The 25,401-nt window shown below is 41.7% G+C and overlaps 2 protein-coding genes across 3 annotated transcripts in view; both read right to left on the reverse strand.

The window, feature by feature from the left end:
• Positions 1–16,552, reverse strand: part of eng (endoglin) — a 33,877-nt gene extending 17,325 nt beyond the window's left edge. Inside the window, exons 1-3 of the mRNA XM_088282059.1 lie at positions 16,408–16,552; positions 15,517–15,668; positions 3,118–3,260 (exon numbers count right to left, since the gene is read on the reverse strand). Of these exons, the coding sequence (XP_088138185.1) occupies positions 3,118–3,260; positions 15,517–15,562 (189 nt within the window). The 5' untranslated portion in view covers positions 15,563–15,668; positions 16,408–16,552. The remainder of the gene's footprint in view (positions 1–3,117; positions 3,261–15,516; positions 15,669–16,407) is intronic.
• A 3,552-nt stretch (positions 16,553–20,104) lies between these two features.
• On the reverse strand, positions 20,105–25,401 carry ak1 (adenylate kinase 1). Of its 2 annotated transcripts, none has more exons than XM_088281066.1 (7): positions 25,226–25,401; positions 22,409–22,446; positions 21,519–21,554; positions 21,276–21,439; positions 20,735–20,851; positions 20,462–20,653; positions 20,105–20,269 (listed from the first exon to the last, which is right to left on the reverse strand). In XM_088281066.1, exons 2-7 carry the CDS (start codon positions 22,413–22,415, stop codon positions 20,204–20,206), a joined length of 582 nt encoding a protein of 193 aa, XP_088137192.1. In that variant the 5' UTR covers positions 22,416–22,446; positions 25,226–25,401; the 3' UTR covers positions 20,105–20,203. The 2 variants fall into 2 exon arrangements, with proteins under 2 accessions (XP_088137192.1, XP_088137193.1); XM_088281067.1 differs by lacking the exon at positions 25,226–25,401 and adding an exon at positions 22,575–22,728.

Genomic DNA, 25,401 nt, shown 5'->3' on the forward strand with positions numbered 1-25,401 from the left:
TTTTCCGCCCTAAAAGGCCGTTTTTCTCTGATTAGTGTCTGGGGTTGTTTTATTTTGCACGACATGAATGAAACTTTATTGCTAGGGTGTCAAACTCAAGGCCCGGGGGCCAGATCTGGCCCGTGACCTCATTTTATGTGGCCCGCGAAGGCAACTTTCTGTTTCTAGCACTTTTTATTTCCACTTTGAACAACTTTGAGATGTGAGATATTGCCATTTATTTGTTAGCAATCATTCCACTTTTAAGATAAATTGAAAAATTGTTGAACAAACAATTACTGACTCATAACAGCCCTCTGAGAGAAAACAGAACTACGATGTGGTCCGGCCACAAAAATGAGTTTGACAGCCCTGCTTTATTTTATCATTTTAAAACGGGTCAAAATACACACAAAGAACAATTGGTAGGGCTCGAAAAGTTCTTGACTTTATCCGACTTCGTTTTGAACATGCAAGCTGTGATAAACATTGTTGTCTTCTCTTCTTTGAAATATTGTTCTTCCTGAGAAATTATTTTCTGCTATCGGTTTATATGCTCAATAGACAAACAAGTTTAATCGCACTAGCAAGTGTGTCCAAACTTTTCAATTACACAAACGCAGCACACGAACGTCCCGTCCCTCCAATGAGGATTTAATGTTCATAGAAACTCATTTAGGATTTTTCTTTTTTTTTTTTTGGGGAGAGAGTAAGATTGTTTTCTGGGCTGCGTCCAACAGGGACACGATGTGCAGGTCTAACGCTAAATTAATTTTCTTTCCGCCCGATTTTGAGCAGGATCCAAGAGAATAGTGATGAGCCTGGCCGGGAAGCCAAGGAAAATTTGCAGACACTGTGCTGAACAAATTAAGTCCAAGGAGACCTCCAAAACTAATTGTCTAGCAGCATAATCGCAGATGCTTCATATATACAACAAAAATATATTAAACGTTTAAAGTATGGCTTCTTCTAAACAATAAAGAAGAGATTTTGCACAACGCCTGGCAAATATTGAATTATTCCGACCCTCGGTCAAACGACCGCCATCCTAAAATGATCAAGTATACAAGCAATGTTTCAAGCAAAATATTTTGCATTCATTGATGGTTATTAGCACATTTTGAATCTGGTTCAAACTACAGCTGTGATAAAACCTTGATCAGCTATCCAGATAATGTTTTAAGTCACATTCGAAATGGGCATATAAATTTAAAAAGCAATTCAACTATTTTTAATTTCCATTTTGTATGTCAGCACATTTTTAATCCATTCCTGAGTAAAAATACCATGGCCATTATAAAACCTTAATCAAGTGTATAGGCAATTCTTGAACCCATTGACTACCAACTGAAAAAAAAAAAATTATAGATGGTTATAAGAGTGTAAAAACAAGTTAATCGCTATCATTTGTATTTCCTGCTCTATGGTAACCATCACAGGAATTCCGTTTGAACTGTATTGAGGACATCCAGGAATTTGGTGTTTTATTCATTAAAAAAAAAAAAAAAAAAGTCAAGTTGAAATGGACGCCACTCATCATGACTTTTCAAAACTGACTCCCTTCCGCATTTGGGAAGGATGATTACTAAACGTGGTTTCCAGTTATTCTTTTGTTTCACACCCTGAAAAGAAATTGGCAAAGTTGGTCTCATCCGTGCTTGATGCCAACAAGCCTGACTCAACCAGCCCACGTGGGACAGCAGGCAACCTCCTCCCAGTGAATTCTTCCTGTCTTTGCATCACCACCACAAAAAAAAAAAAGAAAAATCAATTCTTGCCAAAGGGTGGGGTGTAAATCATTGTGGAAAACAAAGGGGGTGAAAATGTGGAGGACAAAGACCTCCCGTCTGAATGGACAGCACGCAAGGGATGAAGTCAGTCCACTTTCTCGTCCAAGGCCGAACCGGTAACTCGTAATTTGTGTTCTCCGTTCGTCTGTCCATATGCGAGCGCCACACAAAAATTCATGTTGGTTTGCGGTATTTCGTCAGACAACTTGCACAAACCAGCCTGCCTTGCTGCTACCTCCAAGATGAAATCTTTCTCCAAGTTGACCGATTGACGACAGCAAGACGCCTGCGTTATCGTAATGATGAACATACGAGAAGGACGCGAGAAACAGAGAAGTTTAGAAGAGAGCAAACAGAAGAAGAGTGAGCACTGAGCACGAGCATGCTGATAAGGTCGTGACAAATGCGGACGGCATCGGTGAAATATGGGGTGCGAAATTGCGATAAGAAAGTGTTCGAGATTCCGGAGCTCCTTTTCCTGCGAAGCGAGACTCAGTTTCTCCAAAGACAAAAGGCAAACGATTTGATTGCAGAGTGCACGCTCAGGATAACGTATCGATGCACATGGATAGGACAGGATTTCAAAAACAAAAACAAAAAAAAAAAAAATCGAGGAATTTTTAACACAGTATTGTGAACATCCAATCCTCATCGCATATTGGTAGCGATGATTGACTAATTTTACATGAAACTTTTAAATATGTAAAACATTGTTTCGTCACGAGGAATAACACGAAAACAACCCAAAAAATGATATATAGTGTTTTGCAGAACAGCCGGGAATCGGAGTGGGTACCGATTTCATTCATTTTGAGGGATCGCGATTGGCTGAAAAAAAAAAAAAAAAAACAACGATCTTATCTCTCCGAACAAATCTGAAAGAGTCAGCTTTGTCCTCTTTGGCTGTGAGATGACTAATAAGGTTTTCATTTTTATTTAAGATAACATTTTCTACAGTTATAAATATTTTCTGACATGTTTGTGAATAGCAGATTCCATTAAAGTAGAAGATATGGATATGAAAAATTTATGTCAATGACAACAGCCATCCCTCCCTCGACTCATTTAAAGGGAAAAGCCAGCCTTGACGTACTGTATTGTCCTGTCAACCGAAGATAATCATCAGGCAGTGATGTCGGATGTGTGACATCACGCCGTGCAATGGATATAAATCTCAAATAAGCAACGTTTGACATCTTGACACTCGCTAGTGAGCTTGCACAACTTGCAGCCGCACTTTTACAAACGGTAAACTGCAATTGAGGGAGTCTATGATGACATACGCGACAAACAACGCTTGAAAAAGAAAGCAACAATCACCACATTAGGATCGGCTCAACATTCTTACCGTGGTTGCAAAGTTGAGCTTGAGGATGTGGACCTCAGCCTTGTCCGGTCCCACAAAGCTGGTCCAGCAGCCGATTTGCATCTCCCTCACGTGGATCCAGGAATTATTGCTTACCTCCACGGGATCGCACATCTGGCGTGAGGCTGAAAGACACGGCAAAGTGCAAACGGTTGATAAGTGCCATGTTGAAAATTGCCACGTGGACTTCTAGGCGGTTGTAGGTCAGGAACACGACGGGTTTCTTGGTTTGTTAGTTTTGCTCTCAAATTCCTACCCAAGTCATTCATTTATGTGGCATAAATTCAACAAGAACAAATACTTTCATTTATAAATGCTGCAATAAAATTAACTTTTTCACTGCCGGCCCAGGTAAAGTGAGGGAACATTTTGACGTCTATACACGTCAATGGCAGTGAATGAGTTCATAAAAATCGAAAACCAGTGTTTCCCTATTGATCTTGAGCTGGACCTAAACATTTAGAACAAGTGTGGGCAAACTATGGCCCGGGGGCCAAATGCGGTCCGTTAAACGTTTTAATCCGGCCTGCCGAATTTGAAAAAAATTAAATGAATAAACCTTGTTAATGTTTTATTTTCTAAATACTGCAGACATATATAGTGTAGTAATGCCTTTGTTCACTTCCATTTCAAATTAAATGGGTTTTTTTTCTCCGATGAGGTGCGGTTACCAAAACACTCCATCCATCCACTCAGAATCCGGCCCCTTTGTCAAATTTTAGAACCCATTGTGGCCCGCCCCCTGATTTAGAACCTCCCATATTCTTTAAGAATTTCTAATTTCATTGCTGGCACATTCTCAAGCGATAAATTGAGTCCAGGTATCAGAGACACGGTCCAAAAGGGTTTGAACTTATACTGTAGTCACTATGGGACCCGTACGCTGCTGTTTAAAAACGAATCGTCCGAGACGCGTTTATCAAACGTGTCAGGCTAAGCAGCCGCAGTCATCCATCAGTCCACTGCTACGGGCAGCTGTTTAACCCCCGGGGTGGGGAGGTGAGACCCGTGTCTCTGGAGGAGGAATCAATGTGGACTGACCTGTCTGGTCATGGGAGGGTTAAATGAAAGCTGTAACCGGGGCAACGTGTGTCCACACTATTACATTACACTGTCAACAAGCTCTCCCCTGACCAGCGGCAGGAGTGATAAAATATCCCCGAGAGAACTTCCCGTTTCCTCGAAACCAATAGCATTGACAGAAAGCGGTCAAAAGGTCACATGAGATTTTCAGGTCAATCCTGATCAGTGATTCGTTGATGACCCAGGTCCTACGAGAAGGGTATGAATCAGTAATTAGTGAACTACCGTCACTCCGATAACCTCTCGCGGACACAAAACACCACAGCCGTGATAAAGAAGGGCCATCAGCGTCTGCACTTCCTGAGGGTCCTCAGGAAATTCAACCTGGACAGAAAGCTACTGCTGGCCTTCTACCAATCGTCCATCGAGAGCCTTTCTGTGTCTCTACCTGAGACGGCAGCTGCACTGAGGCAGACAGAGTGAAGCTCCAGAGGACGGTCAAAACAGCGCAGAGGATTATGGGCTGCCCTTTCCCCTCCCTGTCGGACATCGACACCACCCCGGTGCCTCAGCAGAGCTCACACCTCTTCGACCGGTTGTCCTCTGTGAGGCGCTACAGGTGCATCATAACAAAGACTAACAGACTGAAAAACTGTTTCCATCTCCATGCTGGACTCTCGCACGCAACTACCCTTACCTTGTAGAACTGCAACATATTTGCTTCTTTTTTTTGTTTCATTATTTAAGCTTTAATTAATTGAATTGATACTTGATTAAATTATTTGTTATATAGATATAGAATGACCATATAGGGCATTCTGATTCTGATTGTTCTGGATGACTACTTCCGTCTACAATGACACCAAAGACAATGAGATGGTGATGGTTGCGTCGACGCTTCCAAGTTTAAAGCTTGTCATAAACTACCGTCGCTAGCTGCTTTGATCGGGATGGAAAGCGGCGGTTGTGTCTTTCGTGCAACGACTTCTTCGCCCCTTCCCGGTCTGCACTGCAGCTTGTCTTTGTCCATCCCCATCACGGCAGAGGTCAAGGCCGGCATCCTGTTATTCTCCCTTTCTGCATTCAAGTCTCTCGCTCAATAGCCACCACCACCATCAAGGCATTTTTCTCTTGTTCTGCTGTGACGGAATCAACTTTCCATGACAGTCACCCCAAGAGGTCTCGCTCATAAATCGTGTTGATTGCAGATTGCATTTCCAAGTGTGTGTGTGGGCATGTGTCGCATTTTTACAAGGCACCATAGGATATGAACAACATTCATTTTGCCCTTGTGACCTAGGAAATGCCAATGGCCTCGCTAAGCGGTTTGCTGGTAAATGAGGTATGGAGGACTATTCCATTCCGTGTCCTCTTTATCCACTTATCTCAGTCGCCTCCATTTCCCATTTCATGAGAGAGAGAGAGAGGAGGAGGGGGGGGGGCGGGTGTTTACGGCTGCTTGCTGATTTCCAGTTTGATGTTTTGGCCATAACGGCTGGGAAAGATGCGGGGAGAACAGACCGTAAATTAACCCAATTCATGTCTCGGCGTATCAGCGATACGGACAAGTGAGCGAATGCTTTGAGGGGTGATTGCGGTGTTTTTAAAACCAGTTCTGCAAAACAGCTGTTTAAGTAAGCTCATGGGGGAAAAAAAATAAATAAATAAATCGGTCTTCAGCGTAGCTATCACGATGAAAGGATGCCAAGATCGAGAGATAAATCTTTGCGTTCACGTCATACTTCTTTAACACGTGTTACGACCAGAGACAAATCTTTGTGCTCATGACACACTTCGCTCAGGCACAGGTTAGAGCAGCGCTTCTCGAACAGTGTCGGGGGGGGGCGAAGGGGGGGGGCTAACCACATTGTTTCCACTCGCCAACACCTCTCAGAACAACAGTTACTTGCGAATAGTTATTCACTCAAGGTGTGCGAGTTTGATTGGCAGTTGTCTAAAAAGTTCCCTGCTGACTCTTCAGTTTAGGGACCAATGAGTGGCCGTTGCAAACATTGCAAAGTCGGGCATCATTTTTTTTTTTTTTATTAATTTTGTGAGGGGCAACATAAACACCAGCCACTGCTTTAGATTTCCCAACAACAACATCCATAAATAATGTTTCTCCAGAACCTCGCTGGAGCTCCCACTCATTTTCAACACTTCTTGCAACAACTCACCTCCCACCAGATTTCACAGTGCAACTTCTGCTTGAGCGAGGCTTTTCCATTTGACAGATTTATTCGGGAAAGCATCCCTGCGGAGACAGACTTGCATCTGACAAGATAAAACATCGCTGCGTGTCGGCGGCACAAAAAAACAAAAAACCGCTGTTCACGGGAATGCAGACAAATGCCCCCATTGCAGCGGTTGCCAGCGTTTTTCACACCACGTTGGACTGACGTGGCCCCGTGGTGCTTTCAAAATACAAGAGTTGGTTCATTTGCTATATTTGCTGCAAGGTATCTTTGGTTTCTCATTATTTATCATTGACTCGCGTTCAGATTATTCCTCAGATCAGGTGAACCCATCTGCACGCTTCAATGGATCGTCAAAGGGAACGACTGAAGTGTAAAACTGAAAAAGCCGCAAGGTTCGGCTCACACTGTACCTTCAGATTGTTGCAGTTCCGTTTCAAACCGTGGCTAGGCTAGTGATGGGTAAATGACGCTTCAAATCTGCTTCATGAACCAGTTGTAGTATTTCTGGACGCCACTAGAGGGCACTCTCTGTTTAACATTGGGCAGAAAGCACACTGACTTGCCATTTTTTAAACCAACAGTGCCATCTAGAGGAGTCAAAAATACAACAACTGGTTCATGAAGCAAATTTGAAGCTTCAATTTGCCATCGCTACCCCACACGGCCAACGACAGCCAAGAACCTGAAATCGTCCGAGGTTCAGATGGCGAATCAGAGTTTGAATGGGCTTCGTTTGCACAGCGGTGAACGCCGTAACCCTCGTAAAGATATGTCACGATCACATATTGAGATCATCAATGTGTATCGAATCGACCAATTCATTTTTCCCACTGGCAAAGCCGAGTCAAAACATCATGAAAAAATAAAAATAATAATTAATAAATTAAAAAATTAAAATTAAAAAGTAACAAATAAATAAATAAAGCAACTCATTTTTTGGGGGGGGCTCTCACCTCCATCATATGCGCACAATGTTGTGTATTCATATGATGCATCAAGATAGAAAATAGTTATAAATGATCAAATAAATTAAATTTGAAAAAAATTAATTCAAGGCGTAACTTTTGAGAATTTCCATTTATCATGGGGGGGTGGGGTGGGGGGTTCCTCGAATGTCCCCCGCAACAAAACTCGCAATGTCACAACAGTTTGCAAAATATCACGCCAATATTTGGATGGAGACTATGCACCGCGGGAGTTCAGTTCAACATTTGTTTCTTTAACAACGTAAAGACGAGCAAGGCAACATCATTATCTTCCCCGTAATGGACTGTCCACGGGAGTCTTATTCCCTCCGAGAGCATTCCTCTCATTTGTTTCCAGGATGAAATGAAAACACTCTTATTATTCCGAATGGCGAGCCGGGCCTCCTTAAATGAAAGCTCACCGTCCGTGTACGACCGCTATAATTATGCGGAGTGCACTCGAGCCGCATTAAGGGCGACCGGTGACTGTGTTTGGGCGGACCTGGAGACTTTGAGGTGATTTATCTTCTTGGAGGATCAATGCCGCCCAACACAGAGCTGGCTGGCATCCTGGAGTTCTACTTCTTCTCTTTTGTTCCACAGAAGCGGCTAAATCCCCGACAGCATGCGTCTTGGCTTGTTTCCACCAATTTGGCATACATGCGGCACACAACGGGAAGAAAAGATGTATACCAGCAAGATGGACACAATTACGGGATTATTTTAAGAAAAATTGTTTTTAAGCAGCGCTGTCAAAGTCGGTGATGCGACGCAGAGCGTACTGTATCAGGGACGGGTATTATTCTAACTGGCCATAATCCTCCCGTCAGAGTAACACTTTGCTCCACGCTCCGTTAAACGTCAATGCGATAAGGGAAATTTTATCTGACGAGGTTCAACCTGATTGAAGGCAACTGAAGGGAGTTTTTTTTTTTTTTTTTTTTTTTTGTGGTTGAGGAGTGAAAGTGATGAAGCAATTCACCAATGTTTACAAATTCATCTTTGAAGTTGAAGTCACATTTTGGTGCGCGAATAAAGATGATGATAGAAATGACAATTTGTTTCGTAGGTCACCAGTCTAATAATTAATAACTCATTTTTATTATTCATAGTTGTGGGGGGAAAAAGATCAGCTTTATCTTGGTTGCATTTTGTCACTTTAGTGCATAGACTTTTTTTAATATATATATTATATATATTTGGATTATTTTCTGGACTATGTGTATTTTTTAATTTGAATTACTCCCACATTTATATTTATTTTCATCTGTTAATTTCCTATTTTTTTCATATTTATATTTCTTTTTTTTTAGGTCGACAATGTGCATTTTTTTTTTTTTTTTGCAAACGTGTATTTTGTCCTCCGCCGCCTTAATTATCAAATCCCAAATGTATGGACAAGATTTACTGAGGCCTCTGTCTCATTGTAAGAATAAAGTCCTTGTGTCTGGGGAAGGAATCACAATGAGGAAGGGGCGGGGCCAAAGTTCCTTGAGTAGTTAGCTCTGGCGGGGCAAGCGTCAAGGCTACAACACACGCACATGAACACACACATATACAGTCAACGTCATGCACAGGCACACGCATGTGTGCACGCACAAACACACACGCACACGCGCACACACACACACACACACACACATACACTTATTGTCCCGGCGTTTCCGCAACTGCAGATTGAGGCCTGACCATCCACAGGAAGGTAAACAAGGTCTTATCAGTACTCTGCAGGGGCATGCACTGTCCCATGGCCTCTCACCCCTGATCTGGCTACACACCACCACAGAAGTTTCCTGAGCATCTTGTTTCCTCATCCACCTGAAATGCTATCCAATAAAAAAATGTTTTTAAAAAAGGTGCACTCACAACACGATGATTACTGGTGTCAAATTTTTTGACAGCGTAAAAAGGCGGCGAGCCAAACGGGTGCTCCGGCCAGGCCGCGCTTGGAAAGGAAGCCAGGACGTAATCGGCGAGCCTGGAGACAGCCTGTCTTCACACTAGCGCTGTTTACACCTCGGGGAGCCATTCGTCCGTCGCCTCGTCGTTGTCGGAAGCCGGCGGAACAGCGATGGCGTATGGAAGGTCTATGGCTCACTTCCTCTGTGCTCACTTTATGCCCGTAATGCGACATTCCGTATACACGCAGGCACGTTGGCTGCGACGCTATCTTTTGTCGCGTCATAAACGAGAGCATACGCGATCACTTTCGCGCTCATGTATGCCGTACCGTAAATCAAGGCCGGGGCGGGGGGGTTAATTTCTCAAGGACTTCATCATCCATATTGCAGAGACCATACGATCAAAGTTGCGCTAAAGAATTTTGTTTTGTTAAACAGTATGATTCGGTTGGCATCGTCAAAAACATGTCATGTTCAAGAAAGGTTTGCGTTTTTTAACGATATTCATCCTCAAACTAAAACATATTTTCATCAAATCAAAATAAAAAAGGATGATCGAGTCGAAATACGGGCAGCTCTGTGGTCGATTGGTTATGTCTGACTCCAAATTTTAATTCACATAAGTTGACTTAGACTTGAATGATATGGCTAGACAAAGCATTTTGTTTTATAGTTGGACTTTTTTATTTGAACCCAGTTTCCTTTTTTTTAGGAATAATCAAACAAAAGAAATCAAAAAGCCACAAAAACAGCTAAGCTAGCAATAGCAAGTTTTGAACCATGAACTCATTCGCTGCCATTGACGGATATAGACGCCAAAAATAACATTTATTTTACCTGGGCTGGCAATGAATGAGTTAAAGACGGTGTGATTTTGAACATGCATGTACAGCTAAGGAACGCAGCGAAAAAAATTGCTCGAGTGGTTCGTTCCCAATGTCGCGGTTCAATTCGCATCGTAAAACGAAACACCGGGAATCAATACCTGCATTAGAGGTGCTTAATTGAGACTTGGCTTCGATTGGAATGAAGTCCGAAATGTGTGGGGCAAGGCGGTACTCGTTCCCTGGTATCGCAAAAGAGTGATTGTGTAACATAATCATTCATCTGCGTGTTAGATGAACACAAAGACTAAATGAAAAAGTTCCATGCTAATTAAGCGCAAGCGAAAGCAAGAGACAAATGCCGCGGTGTCTGTTTCCAATCGCTGGAGATTGATGTGGCTCCGCAACAACCGATGCATCATCCACAAGATTAGCTTGTTTGTTTGTTTTTTTTTCATTTTTGACGGATTCGTTCCAGCGGATATGGACGACTTCCAAATATGAAGGCTGGAGCGCAACGAAGGCTCCGATATTTGAATAAAGACGCAAGCCAAGTGGAAACAACAAGGGGAAATGCACCGCGCTTATGAGACCAGAGAGGTTATCACTCTCAGATAGCTCGTTTAATACTCCCGCAACACATTACGAGCTAATTAAAATGTTGCAGCAGTTAGGAGTTTGACTTCCAGTGATGAGGAAAAGTTGGAAATGTTAACGACGTCAAGGTTTCCGTATCAGCAGAATCTTAAACGGATTTGGGAGGCAGCTTTTAACTCTGGTGCAAACGCAAAATGCGTCAAAGGTTGCTTGAGTCGAAACCAAAAAGAGTTCAAATTGCCATCATGAGAGAAGTCAAGAAGAACGACTCAAGTTCAGGCAGATGGTCATTGTCCCAATTCAGGACCTGAAAAAATATTTGACGTCTGGGTTCAGTCAGGGGAGGACGGGCCCCATCGTAGTTATGGTTTCCCCTCAGGGGGCTGTTATGGCCCCTGAACCCATAAAAATGTATGGAAAGCCAGTTTTCAAATCAGTAGCCAGTAAGTAATTGTTTAATATTTTTTCAATTATTTTTCAAAAGGAGAGGATTGCTAACAAATAAATGGCGGTATCTTATTAATCAATGTTGTTAAAAGTGAAGAAAATACGCTAGAAACAGAAAGTTGACGCATACGATTTGCCCTTTGCGGGCCACAGATAATGAGGTTGCGGGCCAGATCTGGCCCCCGGGCCTTGAGTTTGACACCTCTGCATTAAGTGGCCCAGACTAACAGACGTCCAGCAAAATGCATTTTGATGATCATGTTAATTGAATAAATGAAAATTTACAGTCGCTGTAATATTCTTTTTTTTTCTAAGGCTAATTGAGCAGCAAACTGATGATGAAGTGCTGCTTCCATGAGTGAAAATACAACACTATCTATCTGAGTGTTCGCACCGTTCATTTGCTGCCTGGACGCGAACATCTTCGAGCCTCCAGAAGTCTACAATCAGACCACAAAAGGGTGTCGTCGTTTCGGAATCTAGTTGCTAAATATAGCGGCAAAGTCTCGAAAACGCAGCCCTGGCTTTGTCGACAATGAAGTCAACGACGCCGATCGTCATGGTAACGAAAGACGTACGCTACATGTGGATGACAGAGTGATTCAAAGTATGACGTCACAACTGTTATGACATTTTTCATCTTTTGGGCATTTTGACGGACAAAATTCTGAGATATTTTATAAACACACGTGAGAACTTTTCTTTTTTTTTTTTAACTCCATAATATGTAAACAAGGTTTGCCCTGATAATAAAAAAAATCTCAATGTTTTCCTGGGACATTTGTTTCAATCCACTCAGGATTTTCTGATTGCGTCAACGCACGCACGCACATTGTCACACACCGCCATGAAGATGCGATAGAGATCTCAAGTCTATAAATACCGATTGAGCGGCGTGGCACCTGAATCAACAGGAAGACTACCCGCCCAGTGCTCGAATCAAGAGGCTCGCAAACACCTCGTTGGGAATGAGTTTGTTCTCAGTGTCTCACAGCCATTTTTTTTTTTCATTCTAGGATTATTAACGAAATCTAACAGAACTCAATTCAGCATAGAAGTTGAAATTTTAGGCTGGCTAGTAGAGTAATACAAATGTAAAAAAAAAAAAAAAAAAATGTATTTTTTTTTTTTATTTTACAATTGATATTTTTTCCACTTAGTGCCCAAAAATCATGAGCAATCGCAAAAACACCCACATTTTATACGGTATTCCTGATGTAATGTTTATTTGGCGAACGGGGCCAAGCGTATCAAAAATCGGGGAACGGCGAATTTGTGCCGAGATCATTTTTTTTTTTTTCGGGACTAATCTGTCGGGTGCAATTAAAGCGCTTACGCTCCCCCGCAAAACGTTATCCTCATTAATTCACGTCTCGAGTGAATGATTGAGTGAAATTAAGATAAGGCTCAGCCTTAACGACAAATGAGCTTTTGCCTTCAACTCTTTTCGAGTACGTCAGGTCATCGGTGGGTCGTGAGACGACCCATGACTTTGCACCCTCACCGATCCGAACCGAATATCGGTGCTTCCTGCGAGAGCCTTCGGGTCCGCCTGCGGGCGCAAACGGTCGAGAGATAACGGCGTACATAATGCTCGGGCTTATCAGCGTAGACAGCAGGCATGTTGACATGGGCACAAGTGGTCGCCATGCTGACGAGGCATTTATCTCCACGACGACTAATGAGCCGTTCACGGAAAACTGCGGAATAAGAGCACTGGGCCGGACATCACAGTGAGGACCAACGGTTGTATTATTTGGAATCATATGTGTGTGTGTGTGTGTGCACCATGTGCATGTTGGAATGAAGGTGCTATGGTAAAAAAAAAAAATATTCGCACAAAAACTTGCCGTTGAACATACCTCACAAGAGCTAAATGTTGAACGTGTTCAACAGCCAATCAGGAAGCTTGTGTTGAGGAGCAACTAGTTGAGCAGCACAGGCTTCGTACGTGATATTATTACTCATTTCGTTAGCTTGAGGGTTGCATATTAGCGTAATAAAACAAAATCAATCAGCATCTACCGCAAGTTTTTATGTTTTGTTTTGTTTTTTTCTTTCATCCGCACAGCCCAGTCCAATGTGACCCACCAACCGGTACCGGGCCGCGGACTGGTGGTTGATGACCACTGATCTGGCGAACTCCACACACAGGCACTAAAACTGGATTTTTTTTTTCTATTTCATTCTTAATTTAATTTAATTTAATTTATTTAAATAATTCTGTCGGACCACAAAAATAAAGCAATATCTGATGTTTATCGGATCTTTTTTTTTTTTCAATTATTACTATTTATGTCTAATAACTTTTTTCCCTTTCAAGGTACGGTAGTGACCTTTTTGGCTTTTTCTTTCCTTAACAGGATGATAGCAAAAAAAAAAAAAAAGTCAATTCTGTCCAGCCAAGGGTTAGCAATTATACATGAGGAATAAAAGGAGATTGTCACTGGAGCCTTCGTTGCGGTGCATTGGGGAGTTGAAAGGGAGGAAAAGCAAGGCAGGCAGAAATGGATTGTTATTTGGGAGGGGCATAACACTGAAGGAGATTGAAATCGGTCTGGGCCAGCCAGCGACAAGTGGTCGCGTCTGTCTCCCTGCCACCCAGTCTGACGGCCGCCCGGGGCTGGCTCACGCCGCATTAAAACACAGGAAGTGGCCTGTTATGACTCGCCACGCCGCTTTTTCGCATGACATCGGCCTCCTTTCGTCTGAGGAAACCCTCTCGCGCCTCATCGCCGCCGCATTTGAAAGTTCCACTTTGGAATACGTAACCGCTTCACTTTCAATGCAGTCACATTTACAGTCTGCAAAAAAAAAAAAAGGGAACCCTCGACTTCCCGTATGTCTTATGATTATAGTTATCGCTCTTTCCCTTTAAAAGAGCTTTGACCACCCCTCCCTTTTTCTCCCGGCGCTGGCAAATCCGCTTTTGTACTTTTCCTCCAGCCCGTGGAGGGACACTCCAGGGTGGGCACAACCACAGCAGGGGGTCCACAACATCTAAATGGGACATTAGCGACGATACAAAAAAGCAGATTCCCTTCAGACAAAAAAAATGCGACTCAGTCCTCAATAAAAGGCATATTTTCGAATCAATAAGTCAATTGGGTGCAGAGACAACGATGTAAATGAACGCTTGAAAGAGCCAGTCGGAGCTTTGCGTCAATAGGAAGGAGAAAATTCAGTTGATTGTGCGGAATGGATTGTCGAAACGCGTTTTGAGGCAATCGATGCAAAAATGGGGGCGCCGAGTTTGCTGCCAACCCAATTTGACTTGTTATTAATGGAGCTTGTGTAAAGTTGAAATTTAAAAGTCAAAGCTTTTCAGAAAAATTAATGAGAATAGAAGACAACAATTTTTATTATTTACTTGAAAGATTATGAGGGGAGGAAAAAAATCATTGCGATAAAGTTGTTTAAAAAAAACACAACGACGGTAACATCGTTTAGGATTATTTTACGAATTCCACCCAGCGCAGCATTGCGACAGCACTGTTGTTGACGCTCGACCGCTGCAGTGAACTATGACCAGATATCTTTAGGCATGCCTGTTGGACTTAGCAAAAAGGCGGAGAAATCAAGACCTTATACGGTTCTTGGAGCGCCATCTACGACCATTGACGGCTAAAGACGTCAAAGATCCATTTTTTTATTTTTTACTCGGCTGGTAGTGAATGAGTTAAGGGCACCCGCCCTTGAATTGTTCAATTACAAAGTTTACAGAAAGCTCCACAAATTTAACTCATGAAATTGAAACCTGATCAAACTTGACCCTCGTGTTTCATTTACATGTTTAAAATAGCTAACTAATTGATGCAGATTTGTGATTTAAATAAACAGTTTTACGGTATATTTTAATGAGGGCAGATTATTAAATCCAGCAATGTTTTGTACAAATATGTAAAGCTCACCTCATCAATGGATATCTTTGGCTTTTAATAGATAGGACTGATGCAATTTTAAAATGTTGCAAGTACTCATTTAGTGCATTTAAAGATAGAATGATATTAAATCAAGTGGCGCCAACGTAATGATGTAACATGTTTCAATTATGATCATTCACTACTCTGATTGGTTGATGGATGGGCAGTATATTTTAATGGCAGTAGCATATTACAGCTAGTGACTCAAACGGAACGTTTTAGAATATTTGATATTACCATCGTTGATATATTCCTCTGTGTTGAAGAATGGGATTTTGCAAGCTTGTAGTTAAAATATAATGAAGAATTACAGCATATTTTAATGAAGAAAGGGCATTACGTGTTTTATTTGTTTTAAACATTTAAAGTTACAGTCACTGACTGACTGCTACAGGTTGATGGATGGGATTGACAGGATTTTATAAGTTGTAGTTAAAATATACTGCACATAGATATTTGCGGTATATTTTACTGACGATATGATATTAAATCAAGTGACTCACCTGAGACAACCATAGTGAGGCAAAGAAGAAAACCGAGCAACTCCATGATTGACTCCAGCTGACGGTTTGAGGGATGTAGAGGTGGAATTTCAGGAGGTCTACCAGAGATGGATGCGTCGTTCAATTTAACTCTCAGGGACTGGAAAAGATGACTTTGGATGGGAATTGGGAAGGGAAAAGTAAAAACAATGGGATTTATATGACAGCAGTATTCCGAGAGAATTCAGGAACAAAGAAATCCATATTTTTATAACATAGTGAGTCAATTACATAACACAGATCTCAGGATTTTGACATCTCCCCCCCCCCCCCCCCCCCGGCTTCCTTGATGCGCAATCGGAAACTGGAAGTTTATCGTCTGGGTTGTGTACTGGGAATGTTTCAGGAAGCGCTTATACTTCAATGCTTTTTGCTTTAAATAAAATCACAATGCGGGATCAGATAAGGAGCAGGAGGTTAACTTCTGTTATGTGATTCACATTGTCTTTGTAAATTTTAAAATTAAAACTCATGGGCGACGACCATCCCCGTAAAAATTGGATTGAGGGGTGAAGGCAAAGTTGCGAAAGTGTTGATGAAGTTGCGAGCGACACGAGTCCAAGAAGATTCGTGTGTATTAATACTTCGCGTTTATATCAAATAACTTTGAAAGACATGTCATTTCATTCAAATGTATTAAGTTGTAAAGTTATTGTGTGAGTAAAGGTGTAAATGAAATGCTGGTGTTAAATCTGAAATTTATTAAATGTGGCGAAAGTGGCGATTGGTCGATGAGTAACAAGGAGCCCCAAAATGGCTCATGTTTACGAATATAAAAAAAAAACAGTCAATTCGGTAAAAAGGACTCATTCAAAAAGTTAACAAAGATAAAACGGTGGCGTAAAAACTTACCTTTACAAAGCGACGGGCGGTGAGTTAAAGGGAAGCTAGAGGGTTTTTTTTTAGTCCACGCGTGAAGGATGCGACTTCGCGGCTTTGCGGGTTCACTCGGCGGTGTGAGCGAGTCAGACTTGACCAAAAGTTTGGCGGCTCATTTGGGCGGCGCACTTGGACGTTGCTACGCCCCCCCCTCAATGAAGCCCACCCCTGGCCGCCTCATAAAAACTCGAATGTGGTCCTCCGTTTTGTTGTCACTCCGCACAAAAGAGAAACTCCGTTGCATTACAAAAACATTTATTTCAAATTTGCAAGTATTTTTGTTACAGTAATCCCCTTTAAAAAATGAAAGCTATTTGAAAAAACAGTTTGCATTAAATCTCTGATTTCAAATTTTGTTAATAATGAATTAGTTGTGTATATGGAACATGAGACGATCATACATTTGGGTTCACTGTCATAATGGCCCTCCAAAGGAAACCATAAGTACGATATGTGCCCACAACAAAAATTAGTTTGACACCCCTGTATTAAAATAATGCATATACTAACCAATATATACAAACAGTGATTTTTTTTAAGTATACAGAAATTGGAGGGAACTCAATGATAAATTGTTTTATCTAATCCCATGCATGTCTTTGGAATGTGGGAAGAAACTGGAGTACCCGAAGAAAACCCACACAGGCACGGCAAAGAACATGCAAACTCCACACGGGAATCCCACGACCTCTCCACTGTGAGGCCATCGTGCTCACCAGTCGTCCACCGTGTCGCCAGGTGTAAACATTTGAAGCAAAAAAAATGTTTTTTTTTCACTTCCCAACCACACTTTTGTCGATGGATTTAGTGTGTCGGGGAGGATGACTTGTCTTATTCTGTTCAGTCCAGAAAGGATGTTGTGTCTACTTACAGTCTATTTCCCCCTCACCAGTGTGTATTAGTTTAATGTTGAATGCCATTGTAATGGAAATGTACCAGATTTGGCAACCAAGTGTGATCAGATAATGTCTTGGTGAAGCAATATGTGGTTTATTGTTCAAGGTCATTCTCGTACACTCTGTTCCAAATAACCACAAACAATTGTATGTTCGTGATTATGACGCGACTCCAGAAAAGCGTATATACCTCAATTATGCGATATCCGCTTTAATTAAGATGGAAATCAACACTGACCGACTGGAAGACTTCTGCTTGTAAGCACAAACGTACGGTGGATTGCTCAGACTGCTTCCATTCTCTTGCCAGCCCCCCACCCCCAGCCTACGCCAATAATTCAATAACAGGAAACAATCGGCCGACATCTTTCATCGCGGCTTGACGTCGGTTCCCGCATGGTGCCACCGGGTCTCTGTGGTGCCAGTCGGCCCGCCACCACTCCACAGGGCATCGAAGGTGAGAGGGGGATTGGGGGGGCTGGGAATCTGTGAGACTATGAGCCAGCTGACTTGTTTCATTGTGGTCCTCTGAGAGAATATCTGACACATGCTAGGCTTGACTGCACATTCTAATGACAACCAATACAAAATGTCTGTTTTTACAGAGGCAATAAAATCAGATTTCTGTGATGTCTTCACCTCTATGCCTTACAACCACCAAAAAGTTGTTTCATATGCAGGGTTTCATAATGAATGCAAAGTGATATTCGCATTACAAAGCTAATTAGGTTTACAAAAAGTATAGTATAGTATTATATTAAAATGACATTTATATGAAAGTAAAAAAAATAGTCTTACTTCAACTTGTCATTGCATATATATATTTTTAAATAAATTCTGTCAAGGTGATAAATTCGTTTTGCGTCAGATTATCTATTAATATTACATTGAAAATTAAAATCCTTTTTTTTTAAAACAATGTACAAGGTTAATTTAAAACAATATTAAAGTGTCTTATTTGAAGGTGGAAAAAAATAATTTTATACAAAGATAATATATTGAAAATAAAAAGACAAATATTGATTCCATATTATGTATTTTTTATATTATTCAAAAATAATTCTTAAAAATGTATAACATGAAAATATTCTATATATATTTATTTTAGTTATGTGTGCTTATCTATCAATTTTATATTTTGGTCGCTCTCCGAGGTCATTTTCTGTCATGCGGCCACAAGGGGGCGTTAAAGTAAGGATGCAGTTGTAGCGGACTGCATTCCCAAATTAACACTAGTCTCCATTTCAGTTGAATTTGCATGTCTGGAATGCCCCCGGTGTGTCACCCACGTGCTCCAACTTCCTGCTCCATTGTCCATCTTAGAGGCGTACGTGATTTATCGCATGGCCTCCTCGTCTTTTGTGTCCACTGCCCTTTTTTTAAAGCTACATTCCATGCGTGACTTTGGTTGCTTAAGTGCTTACGGTCGCCTTTTCTTGTCGGGACTTTCCGACAAGGATGCATCCTGTGTAACAACCTCCACGACACTTCTTCTTCCTCATCACCACTACAGCCTCCTTGGAGGATAGTCCGGATACCTGGTGGAAGATTGTGTGCGTGTGCGCGTGTGTGTGTTATAAGCGGTTGATTTGATGGCAAAGTTGCAGTAACGAGCGCAAAGTGTGATTTCCGACATCCTGTTTTGTCTCTGATATTCCTTTACAGAAGTACTTCCTGTTCCCCTAGGTCACGTGAATATTTGCTATCTCGAGGAATCATGATTTTTTTTTTTTTTTATGTTTGAGATCTAAAAATAATCTGGCCATAAATAAGAAATGTAACGGAAAAGGGCGAAAGGGGTCTGGAATAAAACTTTCAAATTCTACCGCCCATCGTCACCAAATATTGGAAATGACGTCATCTACTGATCTGATTGTGTGCTGCCACGTGTTGACAGTTCGCTGGTTTCTGTGTAATCTAGAGCAGGTGTGTCAAATTTACAGCCCGGGCGCCATTTACAAGGCCACCATCTGTTTTCACCATCGAAATTAACAAATTGACACAGCCTGTATCGTCTGCCTGAATTGCACTACTTCTTTTCTACACTAGGTGGCAAACCATTCAGCACCAAAAAGTAGTTTTTCATTTTCAAAAAGGTTGCTGACCTATTTTTTAAATAAAAATCAAATGCAGTCCCAAAACACTCTTTTCATAGCATCCAGGTTAATTAAGTTGATTCAGTGAGAGCAGCAAATCAAGTAAAAATAGTGATGATTTGCTCTACTTTCTGCACCGTGTCAAGGTCATGTTGGTTCGGATTGCCTGTTTTGGATCTGAATGTGAGATGATTCTGCTGCTGCTCTGTACAAAGGGGATGATATATTCCAATTTAGTCTATTTCTAATTATTTCGCTCCTAGTACGGGGATCATCAAACGGCAGCCCTCAAACACACTCTGTGTGGCCCCTTGATTGTTTTTAGTATTGGGAGAAAAAAAACTTGAAAACTTGGAAAAAAATGGGAAATTACCAATAAATAAATAAAATAAATGGAGGGGTGCAAATATGTGAATCCGTGCGTGCCAAAGCAAATATTCTGCTGCAGCTTGAAGACTTTTGAAAACTTTTTTTTACCACTAGATGGCGTCCATGGAATATTTTTGCTGACCCTATAGCTACAACTGCTTTTTTTTCAGAATTGAAATTGAATTAAGTTTGGATACCCCTAATTTAGTCTCTTCAATGAACCCAACATGCATGTTTTTGGGGATGTGGGAGGAAGCCAGAGTAACCAAAAAAAAAACATGCAAGCTGGTGTCAAACATTCAAAATTCAAACCAAAAAAAAAAAATTGTTGGGTATGAGCAGAGGTCACAAGAAACTCAACGCAGCAAACAAACAAACAAGAGTGTTGTCATTTTTTTTTTTTTTTTACTACAGTGCATCAATAGCTTTGGCAACTTGGCTGAAGACCTCCTCCACTGGAAGTTCAGAGTCCACCTAGGCAGGGCGAGATGATGATGTCAGCAGATACAGCCATAATAAGATTTGATGATAAGATATCAAAAATGAGCTTTTTCTTTGTATGCATCTATCACATCTTTTATTTTTTTTCCATAACTTGAACACAAAATAAAAGTTGGGGTTACTCATAAGCCAAGGCCACCGTGCGGTTTTGGTGATGTTGCTCACCTTCTTGACGATGCCGCGCTTCTCGTAGAAGGCGATGACGGGCTCGGTGGCCTTGTAGTAGAGGTCCAGTCGCTTCTTGATGGTCTCCTCGTTGTCGTCCGAGCGGCCGCTGGTCTCGCCGCGCTTCAGAAGTCTCTTGACCATGGTCTCGGATTTGGCGTCCACGTACAGCAGCAGGCACGGTTTGCCAATCTGGGACCGCAGAGACGTCAGGAGGTTTGTGTGTTGCTAGGATTATTCATCCAAAAAAAAAAAGAAATGTCCACTTTCTACCTTCTTCTCAAACTCCTCGCCCTGCTTCAGCTCGCGGGGGTACCCGTCGATGAGGAAGCCCTTGGATACGTCGGCCTTGGCGATCATGGCGTCCTTAATCATGTCCAGCACTGTGTCCTGAACACACAAAAGCAGGCTCGACAAGTTTCAATTTTGATGCTGATTTTTTTTTTTTTTTAAATGTCTCTTTGTTTATTTATTATTTATAGCTATGGCAGTTCCGAAAACAAATACCATATATTGTTGAACATAATCCTTAATTCATAAATATTAATTTATTATATTATTATTTTGAAAACCTGATGTACTCGAGAAAAAAAAGGGTCAGACAAGGAATAACTTTTTTTTTTTTTTTTTTAAACTTTACTTGCCTCTCTGATTAAAAAAATTGTAAAAATGTCTTGACCAGTGATTATCTAGTTTGTAGTATATTAATACTTTTTGGAACATTTTAGAATATTAAGAATTTGAGTTCCTCGGACCAAGAACGATAAAGTCGAAAGTTGTGTGATGCATAGAACGCATGCTCCTCTCCTCTCACCAGTGGCACCAGCTCTCCCCTCTGCATGATGGCGTGAAGCTGCTTGCCTCTCTCGGAGCCCGAGTCCACCTCGGCGCGGAGCAGGTCCCCGGATGACAAATGGGTGAAGCCGTACTTTTTCACCACCATCGCGCACTGGGTGCCTTTGCCCGACCCGGGCCCGCCTGGAAAAGATGACGTGTTAAAATGGGGGTGAGCAACTTTGCAGGTGAGCCAAAATTCACACTTGTGTATTCTACTCACCAACCACAAAGATGATTTTAGCGTCTTTGATCTTGTCTGGAAATAGAGAAAAGGGTGTTTACTAAAAAGGACCGTTGTGATTGGCAACATTTTTATCACAAAAAAAAGGAAAAAAAACTAATAATAATCCACACTTAGAAAGAAAAAACATTACAGGTGCATAAATGTAATACATAATCAAATGGGTGTGTTAGGGGGATATTTAAAAATAATAAATAAATAAATACTTTTTTTCATAACTGAAAAAAATAAGCTACTATCGGCTCAATTATCTCAAATAGTTTATTAATGTTATTTTAAGTGTTTCGCGAATGAAAAAAATACCCGTGCATGCTCTAAACCACGATGGGAGAATGCTAAAAAAAAATCTTATGAATGTAACTTTTCAGGGAAAAAAAAGTAAAAAAAAAAAAAACACCAAAAAGGCTGTTCGCTGGCGCTTGAAAATGTAATGAATAAAGTGGATGCTACAGACCATGTCGATAGGAAAAGTCTTGCGAGGTGCATAAATTCCCCATGTCTGCACTTTTTGACGCTTACGATTGTGTTGTCTTGGTTACCATGTCAACGGCTGGTCGTAATGTAGAACTTATCAGGTAGTAGATCTTTTTTTTTTTTTACAACCCACATAAATTGTGGTAGATTTTGGCTGTATTTATCTATGAGTGTAATATTAATTTCCGATTTTTTTTTAAATGAGCTTTTTACGATACTCGCTCACAGTATTCTCCAAAATGGCCACAAGATGGCAGCAGATGTCAAGAAAGCAAGCAAGGCGGCCGGTGCTTTCCACTCGACTCCATATAAGGGCAACAACAACACGTCCACGCGCCTTAAACAGTGACGACAAAATGCTGTCATGTAAGAGACACGTCTCGGGCGTCACTTACCCGCCATTGTGTTGCGTTCGCTCTCAGCTCCCTTTCAACTGAAACAAAGAAGAACATGTTGGTGACATCAGCCAAGTTGAGTAGAAATCGTGCACGCAGTCTGGCGTGTTCTAATGTGTCGGGATTTCAAATCCTCAAAATGCAAAAGGAAAACTGAAACAATTGCATTTGAACAGGCACTCCACTTCATTTGCGTCGATCCAAATGAATGGAGAGAGGTCTTAAAAAGTCATTGTGACTCGTTCTGCTGGCTTCAAACAACCCCCTGAAGAAGACTTAAAAAGAATGAGGAAGGAGGAGGACCAGCAAGCGTTTTGATTGACAAGTCCAATCTTGCCCAATGAGCATGTTTTTAAATTTTTTCTAAAATAAAAAAAAATACATAAAAAGGGTGGGGGATTCCGGTAAGAACTGTTTTCAGTGTTTGCAAGGAAATTACAAAAAAATATTTTTTTTCCATATTTTTTAATTTACACTAGGAGAGAGTCTTAAAGCGGCCATTATGGCAGTCCATTATTTTTCTAAAACATAGATTTTTTTTATTTTTTTTAAATTTGCATTTTGCAATCAGTAGTGGATCTATTTTTCTAAAGGTTTCTAAGCATAAACACAAATGAAAGAAAAAAAATACAAATTCAAAACTTGAGTTAGCTTTCATCAGGTTCAATCCAGATTCGTTTACCTGCCCCAAATTTATTTGTAATACTTCTTTCATTTTAAAAAACCTGATGCACCTCCAATCCACAATCGCTTTTCATTTAAAAAAAAAAAACAATCAAACTAGAAATATGACCACTGCAATGTACAGGGCGAATAACGGCAAAGGTTAGCTTGTCGCCAGTTATACTCCTCAATTGTATAAGGTCTCCATTTTTATGCCCGTTGACCCCGTGGCGCCGGTAAAGGTTACTCGGCGGGCTGCATCTGAGTCAGCACTTTACCTATTTGGGAACCGGACCTTTTACGGCAGGTCAGACATGATCATGTTTGATGCTGACAGCAAAAAAAATAAATACATTAAAAAATAAATAAATAAAAAATAATTACGTTTTTAAATCAAAGTGCATCTTTGGCTAAATCTACTTGCATGTTCAAATGCAACGAGCACCTTGAAGTCACCTCAATAGTGTCCTAAACCTATTTTTTAACGTGCTAAAAAAAGAGCACGTCGCAGCTGTTAAGTGAAGGGATAGTGTGTCAGGCGAGCGAGGCCTTCATTGACTCCCAAGGCGTGTAAAAGGCAAGTGGCACATTCCACGTTTGGTTGCTGTGGAGGCGCTCTTGTGAGTCAATGGGACCAAGCGCTTGCTGGCCCTTTAAGGAAGGCAGGCGGCATGGAGGACCCTTTGACGTCAGTGCAGTGGGCGATGTTCGCTGGTGGAGATCATGTCAGTGCACGCAGACTGGCTTCCACAAAAGCCACTCGCGTCAATCGATTTGCTGCTGCTGCTTCAATTATAACAGATTGCTGGAAAATGGACGCTAATGGATGCAGATGGCAAACATGTTGAAATGAAAGTCAATCCTGCCTTCACGTTAGTCTTTTCTGGAATTTGTCTGCAATCACTGATTTAAAAAAAAAAAATTCATGCCTGCACCTCTTTTTCTCTGACAAGTGTTGAAGTCAATCATGTATTCTTGTACTCTGACTTTCAACATTGCCTTCACTTTTGTCCTCCCCAAGACCTCTTTGAGCCTTCTTTCTCATGTGTCTACCTTCCTGAGTAGAAGTTCAAGTCTCACATGCCTCCTCCTTGCGTGCACCTCCCCTATGACACAAAATGGAAGTCAACCCTGACTTCACTTTTGCCCTTCGGGAACGCCATATTGAACAACGGAAGATCTGAATTCTTCAACATTGCCTTCAGTTTTGTACTTCTTGGACCTCATCTTTAATCGCAAAAGATAATTAAGTCCCCAAACTTTCTCCTGAGCAATTGAAGTCACCACTGACTTCACCTTCAATGCTAAAAGTCAAAAATATTTTCTGCTTTGAATTCTTTCCTTCCTGACCTCAACATCCATGACAGCAATTGAGGTACTCCCCAGGCTTACTTCTTGCAATGGATTTCTTCACCTCCTCCCTGTGACCAAAGCAGAAGTCCCTCGTGCCTTCTTGACTGTACATCCTATGTAGGACTAAGCTGAAGTCATTTCTTTGATAACAAGATGAAGAACTCCCTAGGTCTCCTTCTCCTTCTTATGCCTTTTTTATGTGACGAGCGTTGGCAGTCCATCCTGCCTTTCCTGCCTGCACCGCCGCTCTGACAAAAAAATTGAAGTCAACTCTGCCTTTATTTTGGGCCTTCCTGTCCTTCACCAGAATGGCGAAACAACTCTTGAAGTCAATCCGGCTTTCTTCCTACCTGTACATATTCTCTGTGACATCATGAAGTCAACCCAGCCTTCAATTTGATCCTTGGCAGACCTAAACTCCAAACAGAAATTGAAGTCAACCCTTCAAGCCTTTTTTTCCCTCCCCACTGCACCTCCTCTGCATGATGTCATCAACCCTGTGAATTTGTTTTTCTCCCATCCGTACCGCTTGTGACGGAACTTCAAATCAATCGTGACATTAGTTTCGCCCGCACTCTCTTAATTTTCCTGCCTTCAACGCCACCGTGGCCCACGTCGAAATCAACCCTGCCTTCTTGTTGATCTTGCATGCATCTCCAACGAGTCAAAGATGTCAAGCGGGCTGCATCTCCTCAGTGTGACATTCGGATGAAATCTACCCTCCCCTTCCCGTTTGACAAAGATGACGTCACTGCCTCTGCCTTCTCATTCTCCTTCATTGTGTGCATCCTTCATACTAACCTGTCCTGCGTTTCTTGCCTCCTGATCTTGCGGTGCGAGGGGCTGGCCGCCGAGCCTGTGGATTTCCCCACCAGCGAGTGAGCTTGCACGGTTCCTGCTGAACGGCAGCCCTCCCGCCCCCAAGCGACGCCTTTTTATAGCACGGCTGAGCCTGCGCTGTCTGCCTGCACTGCATT

Source organism: Idiotropiscis lumnitzeri, chromosome 18 (assembly GCF_059441095.1).
Source record: "Idiotropiscis lumnitzeri isolate Australia: NSW breed Sydney's pygmy pipehorse chromosome 18, RoL_Ilum_1.0, whole genome shotgun sequence".
Classification (NCBI taxonomy): Eukaryota; Metazoa; Chordata; class Actinopteri; order Syngnathiformes; family Syngnathidae; genus Idiotropiscis; species Idiotropiscis lumnitzeri.